Source organism: Lepisosteus platostomus, chromosome 3, assembly GCF_059453375.1.
Source record: "Lepisosteus platostomus isolate fLepPlt1 chromosome 3, fLepPlt1.hap1, whole genome shotgun sequence".
Lineage (NCBI taxonomy): Eukaryota > Metazoa > Chordata > Actinopteri > Semionotiformes > Lepisosteidae > Lepisosteus > Lepisosteus platostomus.
In genome coordinates, this window is record NC_142613.1 from 13,742,914 (window position 1) to 13,759,614 (window position 16,701).

The following is a 16,701-nucleotide window of genomic DNA, read 5'->3' on the forward strand; positions in this document are numbered from 1 at the left end:
TTTTGCACGTATGAACCTAATTTCAGGAAATCTAAAGAAATAAGCACTCTCCGAATTTTTCCACAAATATTATAGATGCATTCTTTTTATAGTCACCTCAATATTTACAAGGTATACACAAGTAGAAAGCTTCACATCGATTATATTTTAACACATGATTATAAAGAGTAAGAAATATAACAATTACAGTTTAAGACTCGATACAGTTTATTACAATTGTTTTTAGCTTTATCTGGTCAGATCTCAGAAGATAAGCACGTCTGGGCCATTAAAGGCATTTTTCCAAACGGTTTGGGGCGTCAACCCTGTGTTTTGGCTAAAAAAAATAACTGTGAACTTTATCAGTGTAAATCTCCTTAGACGTTTTCTCTGAGTTCAATCGGCGAAGCGATCTCTCACTTTCCTCGCTTGGACTGCTGCGCAGAGGGGCTTCTCTGCGACTTCAGCTGCGGAAGAAACGCTTTACGATTCTTTGGGATGCAAAGTACTATATGAATGCAAGGAATCAATAGTTTAAAGGTGGGATTGATAGGCACCTCATTGACGGGAATCAAATTGTCAGGTAGTGTGTGTATTCAAATGTCCCACAGTATTCAGAGGCACAAAACTTGATTTATTAAAAAAAGCCCTGTGATGTATACATACCTGTGATGTTTTCGTTGTTCAATTAAACCCGTTTGTAAAGTTTGTACATGGCGCCCCCTTCTGGCCACGCGTAAACATTCTGTTGCTGCTTCAACAGATCACAAACGCTCAGCTCCGCTGATATCATAACGTATCAATCATTACTTCAATTAGGCAGGGACGGGACGTAGTGCGTAGTGCAGTCTAATTCATAGACTGTCTCCAAATATCAGCGACTTCATTAAAAATAAGCGGGTTTAAGAGGGCTTGTTTCCAGGAAAGTCCCTTATAGACTCCACCCATGCTACATCGAGCAAGGAAGTACCGACCCTTCCTGTGTACCGTCTTGCTCAGAGAGCAGTAGTTTGAGTGCATATGCTCCCAATACTCTTTGTAATGCTGCTTTGGATAAAAGCTTTTACTAGACGACTAATTGCATTTACTGCTATTACATCAATGTCACTGGATCAGGGTTCTCCGCAGTCTAAGTGCATAAAAAGACTTTCTCCACGGCTACACGGAGGTATTTTACATGTAATGCTTTATCAAAGCTCGCCGCTCCCTAGTGCATGAGAATCTGATCACGTCTCATGTGCTGTTAGGCCTGAGAGCAATAATGCATTCATTATAAACCTGTGCTCGAAGCTAATGGCCAAAGCAATTAATCACTGGCCAAATGCATGTGTGCACTTGCCTGCAAGGCTTTTGTAAACCAACACTAAGGAGGACCTATCTATCAATTAAAGGTAACATTACCCGCAGGACAAGCTGAGATCTTAGGAGAACATGATAGATGTCTTCTTTTTTTCTAGCGATTGACATCAATATTTAATCACCCAACACGTGTTTTCTTCTTGTGGGCACAAGCTGAGCGCTTTCACCCCCGGAGCAAAAGAGGCCGTGCATAATTAATCGTGCACGTATGAAAGAGTTATTCGTGATGAAAGAAGCACCTTTTAACAGTGTTGTATAGACACAGGATATGAACGCGTCGGGTCTGACTGATACTGACGCTGATCAAGAAATGATCCTTCCGCGTCTCTGAAGGGTTTCAGCCGTCACTGAGCCGCTCTTGGGAAATGAAAAGGAAAGAAAACTGAATGGGCGTTTTTTTCAGGGGAGTAGAAGATTGTGCGGGCCGATGTTTTTCTCATCGATTAAGGAGCAGACTAGATGCGAGAATAACGACCGGTCATACAGTGAAGGAAGCACACAAATTTCTTTTTCACCACACAAGAGACCTCACCAACTGCCCGGACTTCATCCAGACGATTAGTGAGTTTCCAACGAGAAAATTCATGTTTAATCGGAGACTGTGGCGACACAACGTCAGCAGTAATGAAACTCCTCTTTCTTGGTATTTTCATCTTGTATGAATGAGCTTATTCAGTCTGACACATGAGAAGAAGCATTTTATGGGAACTGTTTCTTTGTATTTACATATTTGTTTTCATCCCAAATGTTCTCAAAAATGCTGTACATACATTTCCCCCTCCCCTGAAGAGAATCACCCTCTTGGGTAACACAAGGCAACCATTATGAGCCAGGAGCTCCAGAACACAACACAGCAAATAGAGAAGTTAGGAATTGCTTTAGACATTTTAGGTAACTGAGATTGCACACGTCCAAGGTGGATGGCCCTTTCTACAGCACCGTGTCCCTGATCACCATACTGGGGCATTGGTTTGGAGAGCGCCACCTTGGTGATCAACACAACTTACTGCTGCAACCTGCTTTTCCCTGGAGGTCTTCCTCCTCAGTGCTGACCAGTAAGGCCCAGAGCCTCGCAAATCCTTTGAGATCTGACAAAAACAGGCTATGGCTTCTCCTTCTTACAATGTTTCATTGCGAATATAAAATATCTTTTTGAAGGGAATTTCGAGTATTCATGGGAAGAACCTTAATACATCAGAAAGAGGGCAGGTGAGAGGAGGCTATTTAGCCCAGCCTGGTTGTTAGCATCTAGCTGGTCTTAGGATTTTTATGGATTCTGCATGTGCTCTTTATTGACCAAAGTGCCATTAAGTCCTGAATCGAATGTCTCATTTGAAGGATGGTACCTCTTACCCAGTGTACCCTGTCACTAAACTGGTTTAGAAATTCTGGTGTAGAGGGAAGAGCGCCACCTAGTGTTAGAAAGCAATCTGATTTTCATTAGAGGTCTCCTACTGAACAAGCCTGCCATCACTTAGGGTGTGCATCAGGATAAGATCAGGCTGTATTGTAGTCCTGCTGCTACTTTTGCATCCCCAGAGTGTCGAAAGATTTATTCTGCCTATTTATTCATTGCCTATGCAAAAAGCAAAGAAAAATGACTGTGTGGTAATGGGAAAATACAGACTTCAATACATATACAGTAATTCAGTACTTCAATATAATTTATCAGCCATACCAGGGTGGCTGAAGAAAAAAATATTGACCAAAATGACCATTCAGTAATTGACCATATAGTATTCACTTGTCCAATCTGGAGCTACTGAGGTATCTAGTCACATCTAGACAGGAACATATACAAGAAATTGTATATGGGCAATAAAGTGATCTTCTTTTTCTCAAGTGGTCATTCTCAGAGCATGTCTGGCAGTGTCTCAAAACTACATTTCAGATCAGATCACTTTATTAGCCCTATAAAATTTCTTGCATTAGGAATTTGTCTTTTCGCATACCCCAGCTTGCTCTCCATGAGACACACAGACAGGGAGAGAAGCTTGGGGTCAGAGCACAGGGTCAGCCATTTATACAGCCCCTCTGGAGCAGCTGGGGTTAAGGGCCTTCCTCAGGGGCCCAACAGAGTAGGATTCCTCTGCCGCCACGGGATATGAACCAGCAACCTTCCAGCCACAGGCGCAGATCCTTAGCCACAGAGCCACCACACATTTGGCCACCACATATTGTCCCCAGTATTTGTAAGGCGCAGTCACCCTGTACTGGTAGTTGGCTCTCTGGAGTGGCCCTCTCTGAAGAACTTCCTTGATTCTGAGGGAGCAGCTTGCAGCAGCTGTATGAAACAGTAGCTGCCTCTCCGATCTGATGCGTAGTGTACAATGTGTCAACAAGACTTTCCCATCTCTCTCGCCTTTATCCCATGAAGTCAACTAGTTATTTTTGAAAATAAAACCATTGTAGAACTGTCAGACATAAGGACAGGAATGCCACAGCACGAATACAAACCAGGGGCTTTTCTAAAAGGCCAAGGAACACATAAAATATCCTAAAATCAAGTCCAGTGTCCCTCTGTTTCCTGCATCATGGTTTACAACACAGTCCTTTTCTCTGGCTTCCCATGCATACTGTATGTCCTGGTTTCACAGTACTCTTAACATTTCAATATTTCATTTTACCTGAAATAATACATGAAGCTGCAGTCACACCTAGAGACAGCGATGCAGGAGAAAAAAAGAGAAAAAAAAACTATTTTATTAACACCAGAACGCAAAACAAAGACGTCACGTTGCAGCGTGATCACTAGGAATGCATGACTTAAAGCGACTGCGTGTTTCAAGATCATAGCAAGAATATTTACATAACACTGATGTCCAGGTTAGAATTTCAAATATAAAGGACTATTGTGTCCACCTGGTTTTTGTAAATCAAGTCAGAAACCGTTATTTTTCTAGCTATACATGCAGATGCGTACGTGAACTAATGCACATATTAAGAGCGGTCATGTGTGTAGAAATTTTAAAAGCAACACAAGTTAGCTAATCCACGTCTCTCACCTCAACTCCGCTAAATTCTGCACGACAGGTTTGCTTGGCGCAGACTTGATTGACAGCTGCGGCTTTCACTCGCTGTTAACTGGAAGTCCAGGACCTGATTGGCGGACGTCGACGAAATCGAAGAGTTCAGGTCCGTGTTTTAGCCCACTAGCCCCAGTGGAGCAGCTTGTGTGGGCAGAAGCACGAGCGGAGGGCGAGCAGGCATTTCAGCACCGCCGAATGAGGACAGCGCCGAGCGCGGCTCCCGAACACGGCGCCGAAACGGCCAGGGTGCGAATTACCCAGACTACTCCGCCGGCAGCCAGCGATCGTTTACGGAAAGCAAAAGTATTTTACTTTTTTTTTTTAAAAAAGAGAATTAATTCAATTAAAAGGTATTTCGATGCGAAGACACATTACATCCGAAATCCTTTCCGGCAGGGTAAGAGTTCGATATGTTGTCTGTAATCCCATGAAATCCGTATATGGATCCAAGTGCATCATACGAAAAAGATAAGTAGTTCTTTTAACAAGACCGGAGTTGCAACAAAAGCGTAAAACTATCGTTAAGTCAGATTTTGTTGTCATATAAACAGAAAATACCTTATTTTTTTTAAATGCACCGTTTTATAAACAGGGATTTTCAGATAGGAACGCATTTTACGTCTGATTTTTTAAATAACCATTCAAAAAACTACCTTTCAAATGACCGTGGAGGGATTTGGGTTTATAAAGCTAAAACGACTCCCGTTTTATACAGACACGTCTGACTATACATTTACGGTTCTTATATCCTTTTAATTGGCTGCGGTGATTAAACCGTTTCCTTCTCTGCAGTCATTTCTTGATCATTTGTTTCAATAACGTTTTGAGTGTTTTGCTCATCTTATTGCTCCCCATTTATTTCAATTAATAAATAATATGACGCGTTAAAAAAGGAAACGCGGACATAAAATATTTTAAATATCTGCTGTTTCTACTGTGGCAAAATATTTCCTAATGTTTTTTTAATGAAACATTGAACTTAATTTAAACGAAATTAAAAGCTAAAAGCTAAATTCTCGATTTGATTGTCTGGACATGGCTGAGAAATTCAACGTTACCCGGGAAACTTTGAACAGACTCCTGTCGCTTTACAACTTGTCCCGCCGGGAGTTTATCAACCTCTACGGCCTCCAGCCGCTTGTTTACGTGCCCGAGCTCCCACGCGTGGCCAAGCTGCTGTTCGTGGCTCTGTACGCCGTCATCTTCGCTCTCGCGCTGGCCGGAAACACCTTGGTGGTCTTCGTCATCGTGCGCAGAAAGTGCATGAGAACGGCCACCAACCTCTTCCTCTGCTCGCTGGCCTGCAGCGACCTGCTGGTGACCTTCTTCTGCATCCCCTTCACCCTTCTGCAACACGTGTCCTCCGAGTGGTTGGGCGGTAAGTGAGCTCCTGTCCAAGGCTAGTCGCTGGAACTCCTCTTCGCACAGAAAAAAACAGACAAAAAAACGTCTGACAAAGTCACTCTTAGCAGTACTGTGTACGGACTAGTAAGGTACTGGTCAGAGAACCGTTCTCTGTCTGAGGCAATAAAAAGTGTACCAGTTCCCAGCATCTCTAAATGAATACAGCGACTTAGAAAAACAACAGCAGGCAGAGGTCAAGGGTCTTAAGAGCAAGGCAGAAGATACACAGGGCTGTTCTTTGCAGTGTAAGGCTATAGAGCCCAGATTTGGTCGTGTTCCCCGAATTTTTTTCTAGGAATGATCAGAAACCAATGAAAGGGTAGGGAAGAAAAAGGAAACATCACGTTCGAACGTGACAGGCAGTGGTTGGCTTTATGGATGAGCAGAAATGCAGAAAAAAAGCCACGTTTGTCCTCTGTTATGTTAATGCTGCCACATTATTGTGTTTTTCCTCTTCACTCCACTGTATGTTTGCCACAGTTTATGGATCACCAAGGTGGCAATTCTGCCCCTCCTGGGCTTCGCCCACCACTCTAGGATCAGGGTATATGAGGTGTGCCAGTTCAGACTTATTTTCCTGCACCCGCTACCTGATTTCTTGGATTTCTTGTGTGCACACTGCAATCCATTCTGTCTGCACACCTTTCATTCATCCTTAAATGGGGAAAGCTCATTTATCAGGCAGGGCCTGAGAGGTGACGAGGTGCTAGTCTTGCTGTTATTTGGCAAGGCTGGGGGCCTGGGGTGAGAGAGATTCCCAGCAGCCCTGCTACAGGGAGATACGCCAGACAGGTCCGCGTGGACAGGCTTGACCCAAGGGATCGAGCACGAGCTGAGAGGGAAAGGCAGTACAGGGAGCAGGGGAAGTATCCCCCAGGAAGCAATGAATCATTCCTCTGGATGGTAAGATGTCACTTTCAAGCACATGCATCTCTTCTCTCTATCTCTTGATCTACCCCCGGAGATCTCTGAGGCCACCTCTCCATCCTATTGACTGCCTGATCGACCTATCTGTCTATTAACTCTAACTCAGCAAAAGCAATGAGATGATGATGAGACTTTCATCAAGCACAGGTTTTTGAAAACGATCATGGCTCAGTTTTATGTTTTTTTTTTAGTTCATGGTTACAGACAGTGGGATGCTGTGGTGGTTAGCTCTATGTGTCTCACAGCCTATAAATCCTATAAATCCTGTGCTCAGTTCTGGCCTGGGATACCTTCTGTGTGGAGTTTGCATGGTTTCCCTACCCCTGGGTTGCTGTGAGCCCATACTGTATAGCAGGAATCTAGCCAATGATTTGTCCTGGTGAAAGAAATGACTCTTCTTTGTCATTTTTAAGTTTATGCATTGATATTTAGTCCTGACAACCTAGCTGCATAGTCAAAGCCAATACCATTGCTTCTTTCAAGCAACGACTGAATGAGATCCTTGGATCAGTTATCTACCAGACAAGCTAGACTGGCCAGCATGAATGTGTAAATTATGAGCTCAGTTGTAATTTGCTGAGAGAAAATTAGTTTTTGCCAAAACAGCAAGAACATGCAAACAGACAGGGCTTAGGATCTGTAAGTACACCATGCTACCAGACCTTCAAGTTGATGATAAGTACAGGTACTGTATACAACAGATGAAAAGAAGCTCGTGCAACTCATAGCCTTTCCTAACACCTCCCACCTGGCCACCTTTGAGCCAATCCTCTTTTATCACATCACAGGCAGCACCACCCAGTACTGGAGGATCAGCTGTGATTGGAGGAGAGCCATGTCAATTATCACTACTTACCAGTATGGCAAGCCTGCAAGGCTACGGGGGTCGCATATCACACATTTAGGTTAGAGGGTGCTGATTGATCTCTTTTGTTCTTGAGCAGAGGAGATTATCCAGAGATTTGAGTAAAGTATTCAGAATCCTGTAAGGTACAGTCTGTTGGATGACATCATGCTCACAAATGAACTGAGGACCACAGAAAATGAGTGATACCTTCAAAAAGGGCAGGATGAAATTCTGAGACCAATAATTAACAAGCAAGTAAGCAAGAGGGAGCAAATGCCTCCTCTTGTGATCTTTCCTACCACCCAATTTTAATCCATATAGCAGGCCTCTGAAATATGTGCTGAAAGACAGTAGTTTAATTCTTCAGGCTGTGGTCCCATGAAGTGTGAACACTGTTCCCCACAGGCCAGCTGGGCTGCAAGGTGTTGCCATGTGTGCAACTGGTTGCCGTGGTATCCAGCACTCTCACGCTCACCTGCATCGCCATGGAGAGGTACCAGGGCATCGTCCACCCGCTGAGGAAAAAAGGGCAGTACACCAGCCGCCGGGCCTGCAGAATGCTGGGTAAGGAGCAGGGTCTAATAAAAAAAACTATTTCCATCTTTTGGGGAATATTTTCTGTTTATATGACAACTAAAGCCATGGCCAATGAGATTCACAGTCCAGCAGATTTTCTCATTGTGTTGAAGAAAAACTTGATTGATCAAATAAATCCACCACTATGCTGCCTGATCAGTAATGTTAATGATGGACTGGTCTTCAGGAGTCAGGAGTTTCTGGGTCTCCTCTGTGCACTCGGAATTTCTTATATGAAGCAATTGATTGATTCATTGGTTGCTGTTTTGGGTGTTTAACAACTAAGGAGGCAATGTTAACTTGTCCACCGCTGGCGTTGGCTGTTTAACCTTTCCTGTTGTCCCCAGAACACCAGAAGTGAACTTTCTCTCCAAAGGACTTTTCTGATTTCTTCTGACTGCTGTTGACTGCTGACATTGCCTAACCAGTTTGTCTTGGCTTAGGTCCTCCAGATCACACGACATCCCAGTTCAATGCCACAAACCTTGAAGACTTTACACAACTGGAACTTCTGTTTGAAGTTAGATTTTCTTCTGGAGTGAGGCCACAGCATTTTTGCTTTTAAAAATGCAAATCTTCCTCATGATGACTGAAGCAGAATGCCAATATTTAATTCCAAGAAGAAAGAGGGGAAAAAAAGTGGATGATGAACTGCAAATAAAAAAACAAGCAGTTTTGAAGCATTTGAGTCAAACATTGCGGCTACTTTCGTTCAGCTCGTCTCTGTCTCTCTTCCTTTGTGCAGGAGTGGTGTGGACTGTTTCAGCCATTGTTGGGTCGCCAATGCTGTATGTGCAGACTCTGAAGGTAAGATTAAAAAATGAGCCAAAATGAAAAAAGGTAGATAGGAGGTGCACCTGTGTAGTTCAAGCAGTAAAAAGACAGTGTTGGAGCTAGTCGATCAAAGCATAATGCTTGATCTAAGCATTCAAAATCCTCAAAGACACTGACAAAGCCAGCAGACTTCTTCAGAATGAACACTGAAAGTGCATTCAAAATTAAGAACTGAAGGCAGTTCCATTCACAAAGAGTGGTGGGAGCATGGAAAAAGCTACCCAGCCATGTTGTTGCAGCTGATACCCTGGCTTGTTCTGAGAAATAACTGGATGAGATCCTTGGATCAATTAACTAACGACCAAACAATCTAGATGAGCAGAACGGTCTCCTTTCATTTGTAAGCAATCTTATATTCTTATGAGGCCACTCTCTGATTGCTTTCTCTGAGCCATTCACTTCAGGTCTTTCTGTGTGAATCTCTTTTGCTGGTGCTGGGATGTTAGGGGTAAAGAGCTGGAAAAGAAAAAAAACAACCAAACCAGACCAGAAGCAGCTGACCTGCCCTTGCTCTCTCTCTGTGTAGGCAGAGTATGATTTCCTGTTTGACCGTCACCACGTCTCCTGTCTGGAGAGCTGGCCTGACCTCTCTCTGAGGCGCAGTTATGCCCTGTTCCTGCTGGTGGCGCTGTTCCTGCTACCTTTGGGCTCCATGCTGCTCCTGTACTCCCGGATCGGGTTTGAACTGTGGGTTCGCAGACGTGTGGGTGACTCCTCATCTCTCAATTCCTTCCACCGCCACGACAACGGCAAGAGCTGCAGGTACCCACTGGAGAGGGCGGGGCTTGTGGGGGCAGCCACTCAACTTTCCAGACCTGCAAAAAAAAGTAGCTAGTGAGAAAGTGTGATCTGTACAATGGCCGTCTTGAAAATAGTCTGTGTCCTTTGGCTCGGATCTAAGGGGGGGAGAGAGAAAGGAAGGGACTGCAGGCTCTTGAAACAAGGATGTAGTCTGTAGATTCCATTGCAAAACTTTTTTTTTCTCATGTCCCATGGTCACATTCCTCAAAGCCTCAGGTTGCCTTTAATCTGCCACAATTCTTTTGAAAAAGGAAAAAAAAAACATTTATGAAGGTATGTTTGTTTGTTTTGGTATCTCTCAGTTATGTATTTGACAAAATTCGTTTCCAAATTCTCCAAAAACATAGCTTGGTGGCTTTATGAAAACTGGAGCTTGTTTTTTGTCATTTGGTGTACTGGTGATCCCAGCAATTTGGCTTAAAGTAATGCATTATGAATGCTGAACCATTACGATCTGCTTTTTGCTTGGGACACAGGATAGCCCCAGTTCACATGACTCCCTTCGATTGTTAATCAAATCATTTTAGAAACGTCAGAATGGCCGCTCAGCTTCTTTAACTGTGGACAGTTTGCAGGGCTTCACCTCCATCAGATGGTGTCGGAAACAAAAGATGGGGAGAAAATTGGGACCGATTAGAAGAAAATCACCCATCTCTAAGTTGCCATGTCAAGGTTTAAGTTTTTCTTTTTCCCCGTGTCTGTTGTTCTGGCAGGAGGAAGAAGCGTGCCGTGTTGATGATGGTGATGGTGGTGCTGCTCTTCGCTGCCTGCTGGGCACCCTTCCACATTGTGCACATGCTCTTTGAGTATGGTGAGCTGTCACTGAATGTCTGTGTGCACTGAGCTTGCACTGCATGGTGTCACGGAAATATACCTATCAAGGAAGCCACAAGAGAGAGTTCTCACCTGAGTAAGGTCTTTATTTTAATATTGCAATATTGGGAGCCCTGCTGTCACACTGCAGAGTGCATCAGAGACTCAACTTGCTACAGGCAGTACAGGCTTTTTATAAATATGTTGTATGCAGTGGAAAAATACAGCACTTAGTCCCTTTTCTAATACTTTCCCTTTCCTTAGGGCAAAAAAGATTACAACATAGAAACGAAAGAAGAAGCGCCAATACATATTGTGCAAAGTTTAGCAATTGCACTCGGCTAATTTGGTCATCTAGACAGTATGTCCTGTCGTGACAAACTGTCTTCTGACAACCTGCACGCAGCACAGCAGTTACATCATTGTCATATATTTCTCTAAAGCTCTTTAACATTTTAAGAATCAATTTACCCATTAGATGTCCATTTCAATGTCATCTTCATTGGCCAGTTCTGGCTGGAGTTGCACTAGTGGTGTACAATTGGCCTTGGTGATGCTTTACCTGTTAGAGAGGCTTACTGTATAAACATCTCCATGGATCTGGGGAGTAGCTGCATCGCTAGATAACAACAACAGTAATAATTATTTACTGCTTTTCAGGCCAAAGGATCCCAGAGTACTTTGGCATATACTGTGGGTGGGGGGAGACTCACTTCATTTGCTATTAAGGAGCAACACCCAATTGCTGACATATCATAGCCACCATGCACTAATGACCTTACCCCTACAGCAGATCAGGAAGAGCACTGAAGCAATGAAAAATGACATCGCGGATTGAATTCGGGGGGAGCTTCAGGAAAGGCGGTTTATTCAAGCCGAGGAGTAATTTAGCCAGACACCCTTACTCTGATGAGCAGTGCGATGGGATCTTGAACCATGTCCCCAGGTTCCTTGTTCAGGTTCTCTGCTCCGTAATATGCAGATGTGACACTAGGGTGCTTGTGGGACTGTGCTGTCTTGCTTTTCAGATGTTGAGGAAATCTCAGTTGCTTCCTTCCTGGCTTTCAGTATTCAGTGTTACAGTCTCATCATCATCCCGATTTGTCTGCAGCCATGGTTAAAACATTTCACAAAAACTGTCCTAAAAGGGTTTATTAGCAAAGTAGGTTTACTGGTTACTGCATGTGATCCATTTCCCCCAGAAAACACATAGATAAAATCAGCTCCCAGATTCTGGGGATGTTACTTGATTTCCAGATCACTGTGGTACACTAGGAACACACATGCATGTGCTCTCCTCTTTTAAGTCTGAGCAAGCCTGTCGTCCTCAGGATCTGGAGCTGCCGTGTAGCAGACAGTTTCCACTTGTACTTTTACAAAGTGAACTAGACAGGCCATGTACCAGCTTTGCCAACAATAGGGAAATCAGATATTACAAATCCTGCAGATAAAGCCGTGGACTATCAGTAATGAAAAGGGTTGTTGTTTAAGTAGGAAAGGATACCACACAAATTAAAGTATCCAGCTTCTTTATAACAAGTTTTTTTTAAAAGGTCTTGTCTGGAGTCAATATTTTCCAAATGCACCATTCTGTTTTATCTTATGTTGCCCCAGGCTTCCTTATCGACCTGAGGTGTTCTTTAAATATTTGATAAAAGTAGAGTTTTACATGAATAAGTCTTGGCAATGAAATGTCCTGACAGCCAGGAACAGCAATTGGTTCAGTTGATAGCTAATAATGGGGTTTGAAATACAATGCAAAGATGTTCCCACAAAACCGGAGCCTTCAGACTAACCAATTAGTCTATTAGCAGTTCATTTAGCCAGAGGGAGACACAGGAACTCAGGGACTTGTTAGCTGTTTGCCTGGGAGCTGCACTGATTCTCCTTAAAGAAAACCAGCTGTACAGGGACACCCAGTCCCATGAGCGACTCAAGAGTTTATCCTCCCTTGGGGTTCTAGACACGAAAAAATGCAAATTTCACCATCTGCCTACCTTCCTGTAATTAAAAATCAAATGTGCTCTGGGCAACTCAAAGTGTCGAGCTCCCCGTATTAAAAATATTTTTTCCCCACTCATTTGATGAGAGGTACAGAGACTTGACAAAATCCAGAGATCTCACTAAGTACATATAGTACATCTTGATTTATATTGCAAAGGGCTGAAGAAAAAATGTGTTCCTACACAGTTGAGTGCTTTCAGATGAAGCGAAAGGACAGATGCAATTGGAAGCAAATTCAACAGGGCAGTGCTTGCTAAAAATATTTTCTTAAGTTTACTTGGTTTGTTGTGCTGCTGTTCTGTGGTCTTATAGAAAATGAGAGGTCATTTGCACTTTGTTGCTAAGACCCAGGGTAAGCTATCCCAGGAGACTGTGGTCAGGATTAATCAAAACCTAGGCCTGCCTACCCATTACTGAAAATGAAATCAGCAGAAGATGGCAGATTTCCACCGAGCAAGGGGCAGAGGTCTGCCATCGAGTGCAGTGTAATTCATAACTTGTCACTGGCAGGTATGTGGAGGTTTTGATGCCAATCTTGCCCTGTGATCACTTTTCATGTGAAAAATACCACAAACAACAAAAAAAAATCTGCCAACATTTATCATTCTGGCAACGCTGACAATGGCTGCTCAGGAGAAGATTCAGATGCCCGGAGGCCTCTGTTTTTTTCCCCCGCCATCTCTGAAGGGAGTCCTCTCTCAAAGTTCGACCTGACTGTCAGAGCTGTCAGGAAAACAAAGCATCACTCTGCGGAGGAGTTTTCCCCGAGAGATGGATTTCATTTTTGTAATTGGCTTTCCTTATCCGGAGCCATTTCTCCTTTCCCAATCCACCCTCTTCCAGCATCTTAAAAGCTGATTCCAATGCTATTTTATTTGCTTTTCAACAAACCCACCGCACTATAACTTTATGGTCTGTAACATGAACAAAGAGAAAGTGGGGGGGAAAAACAGCACAGCAAATTGACTTTGTGAAACTAAGAGTAAAACTAAACTGTACTGTAAATATTGACAGTCACAGAGTCTCTAAATGACCTGAGCAATTTGCTCCTCTGATGTTGTGCTGCCCATGAGAATGTTCTGTTGCTCATTGTGTGGAGCCCGGTAAGAAAGCCTGACTCAGCAGATCTCTGGTTAAGAGCTGGACTATATTCATGCGATAAGTGCTTCAGATAACCTGGAGCTTACCCATTCAGTGCATCATATGTGAGCCGGAGAACCTAAAAGTACAGTCTAATTCAGTCCAAATTTCACTAGAAGCCAGGCTGCACAGTACCTTCTACACAGTAGAAGATATGCTGGTAACTAAGGAATTAAAGTAAATTTTGTTGGCGTGGATCAAACCTGAAGCAGCAGCAGACAGGCAGAGCAAGCGTCTTAGCAATGTTACACATTTGTAAGATGTTGTAATGCTTCTGACATGCTCTTCAATTGATCCCACCAGGCCCAGTGGAACATCAGGGTTCCATCAAGTACGATCAGGTACAGCACTGGTCACCCACTTTGCAATGCTAATATTGGGAGCCTATTTACATAACCTCTGTCTGGTCACAGTTTTGTTGCATCCATGCCTGATATTAAGATGGACACCGGTAAAGTAAGCAAAATTCAAATCAGTGGTGGTGATCTGACCAAGAAGCAATGTGTAAATACTAAAAAGACAAGTTGCAGTAAAATCCCTTAAGGAACACTGAGTTAGTGGGGTAACATCAGCTATGATTGATGAATTAGCCACACAGGAGACCGACCAATGAAAACACGGAGCAGTAATCCCCATGTACTTTTCCATTTGATCAGGTAGGGTGCCATGATTTACGGAATCGAGAGCAACGCTTCAGTCCAGAAGGAGAAAAATAAGGTGGTCCAGAGACAGAAGCCATCAGAAACCAATCATAACCAGCCCTGTGACTACTGCATTGTAATTGAACTATAACCACTTATTCCAGACTTGTTTAGAGAAAAGGCAGATTGGAAGATTGAACAGTAGTTGTTAAATACTTGAAGATCCTGGCAAAGTTTTTGCTAACATTAGGGCCAGATTTCAGGGACTCATTGATGAGGTTAGCAACACATGTGCAATGGGATTTAGGAAGAGGCACCGGAATAGAGTCTAGGAAAAATTAAGACATGAGGTTTTGTCACATATTAACTACCAGCATCAACAGCAGTAGAATAAGAGAAACTCAAACTAATTTAAAAAAGAGCATTTTGAGGGCTTGGCTATCATGGCTGTAGGAGACGAGGTCAGAAACTGGTTATTAATTAAACATGGGTTTGGCTTGGATACTTTGCTTGCGTAAAGTACTTGTCAGGGGTTTGCAGAGCAGCTCGTAAGATTTGCAAGTACGCCGGGTTTTTCCCATGAAGCAGAGGGAGCTCACACTGTTATAGATTTGTCCATCGCTGGAGAGACAGAAGAGTGTCACCTCCGACAGCAGAATGCATGATAAACCAAGCTTATCTCTTCAGGCTCAGCATCCTCCTCAGGGGATGGAAACTCATTTTCACAATTCGCAATGGTTCTAGGCAGGTGGGATAGAGACCCGTGTACAGACTGGGGAGATGGATCAAGTGGAGAGACACATGGATGCAGACTCATACAGAAAGGGAGAGCTGCCATGTCCAGTCAGGTGAAAGAGTGAATATAAAGGCTGTGTCCTGTACCTGAGGGCCTGCTCCTCTGCTTGCAGATGTGCTGGCGGACTGGTGCGACGAGGTGACGGAGAAGATGTGGCTGGCCGTGGTGCAGGCCGTGGCCTTCTCGCACTCCTTCAACAACCCGGTCCTGTACGCCTTCATGAGCCGTGACTTCCGCCAGAGCTTCGCCTCCCTGCTGCCTCGCCCCCACCGCACCCACCCGACCAGCCACTGAGAGAGCCGCTCCCCCCGTCTGCAGAGGACTGAGGCAGCACACCGGGCTCGGTCAGCTAGCATCTGGAAACCGCAGGGCTCCTCACCCTCCTCTGCATTGCAGACACCGGACTTGTAATGTCAAAGGCATTTGACGAATTATCAGCCACACACGTAAGAAAGTGAGTGGAGCAGAATTCTGCAATCTAAAGTGCATGATGAGTAGCTTAGTGCTTCCAGACCTACAAGCAAGACAAAATGTATATTGCTTTGCATCGCATGTAAGATACTAACATTAGAAAGAAAGTCAGCCTGATTTAAAGATGGCTTTATCCTCAACACTAAAACAAGACCCCAGGCAGTTGAAGGTCCTGTTGAAAATTAAAGAAATGAAAACTAAGAGCTGGCATACATAGATCTGACCGTCACAGATACTCCTTTGCACAGAAAAAAGTGGACATTTGGAACCAACTTCCAGGCCAAGCAGCTGAAAGTGAAGACCTAGGATCAACTAGGAGAGAACAACTGTTTCTATATTAACACTGAGCCATTATTCTATACATAACAGCTTTTTACAAGTCTAAATTATTCTTCTACATAGTTCACCACTGTGCAAATACAGTAACTGTGAGGCATCTGACACAGAGGAAACGAAATCTGAGTGTTTTATATGACTGACTTATTGGACATCATTTGAAATGGTGGTCCAACAAGAAGGTTACTTTAAAATGTCTTTTTATCCCAGCTCTCAATAAACAAAAAACTTAACACAAGCCCATAAATGTTGAGATGTTCATTTGTTGCTTGTGTTCCGATTCACACACCGGGCTCTATACCTGAAGCACTATTTTGATTAAGTCTCAACTCAAAGCAACACTGGGTTTAAAGTCCTTCCTTTTAATTTCCCACTGGATGCATTTCAGAAAGCCTTAACTGAGAGCTGCCACTACCAGGCAAGGCTTTCTGCTTAATCTATTGATCTGGTATCAATAAAACTATTAACATGATTTTACTCATCTGCTTCTGGCTCATCAAAAAACAATTCTTCATTTGTGCATTTCATCTCCATTAGAGAGACTGAACTTCAAGCCTTCACAAATACAGTATATGCTTGTTTGCCACATTAAGATTTGGCATTTGCTATCTATTCTCATTCTCTGCTTTGGAACTGAATTGACAATGCTTAAGGAGCTGTGAACCTGAGATAAGGACTTGCTGAAGCCCAGTATTCTGAGCCTGTTTGCCACCCAAACAATGATAGGCTAATGTAATGGAGGGT

At 43.5% G+C, this 16,701-nt stretch overlaps 1 protein-coding gene across 1 annotated transcript; it reads left to right on the forward strand.

Moving 5' to 3' along the window:
• Nucleotides 1-2,670: 2,670 nt before the first annotated feature.
• On the forward strand, nucleotides 2,671-16,195 carry LOC148674479 (pyroglutamylated RF-amide peptide receptor-like). Its single transcript, XM_088624631.1, has 6 exons — nucleotides 2,671-5,745; nucleotides 7,951-8,109; nucleotides 8,867-8,928; nucleotides 9,482-9,717; nucleotides 10,470-10,567; nucleotides 15,263-16,195. The coding sequence occupies exons 1-6, from the start codon at nucleotides 5,403-5,405 to the stop codon at nucleotides 15,442-15,444; spliced, it is 1,080 nt and encodes a 359-aa protein (XP_088480757.1). The 5' UTR covers nucleotides 2,671-5,402; the 3' UTR covers nucleotides 15,445-16,195.
• Nucleotides 16,196-16,701: the final 506 nt, after the last annotated feature.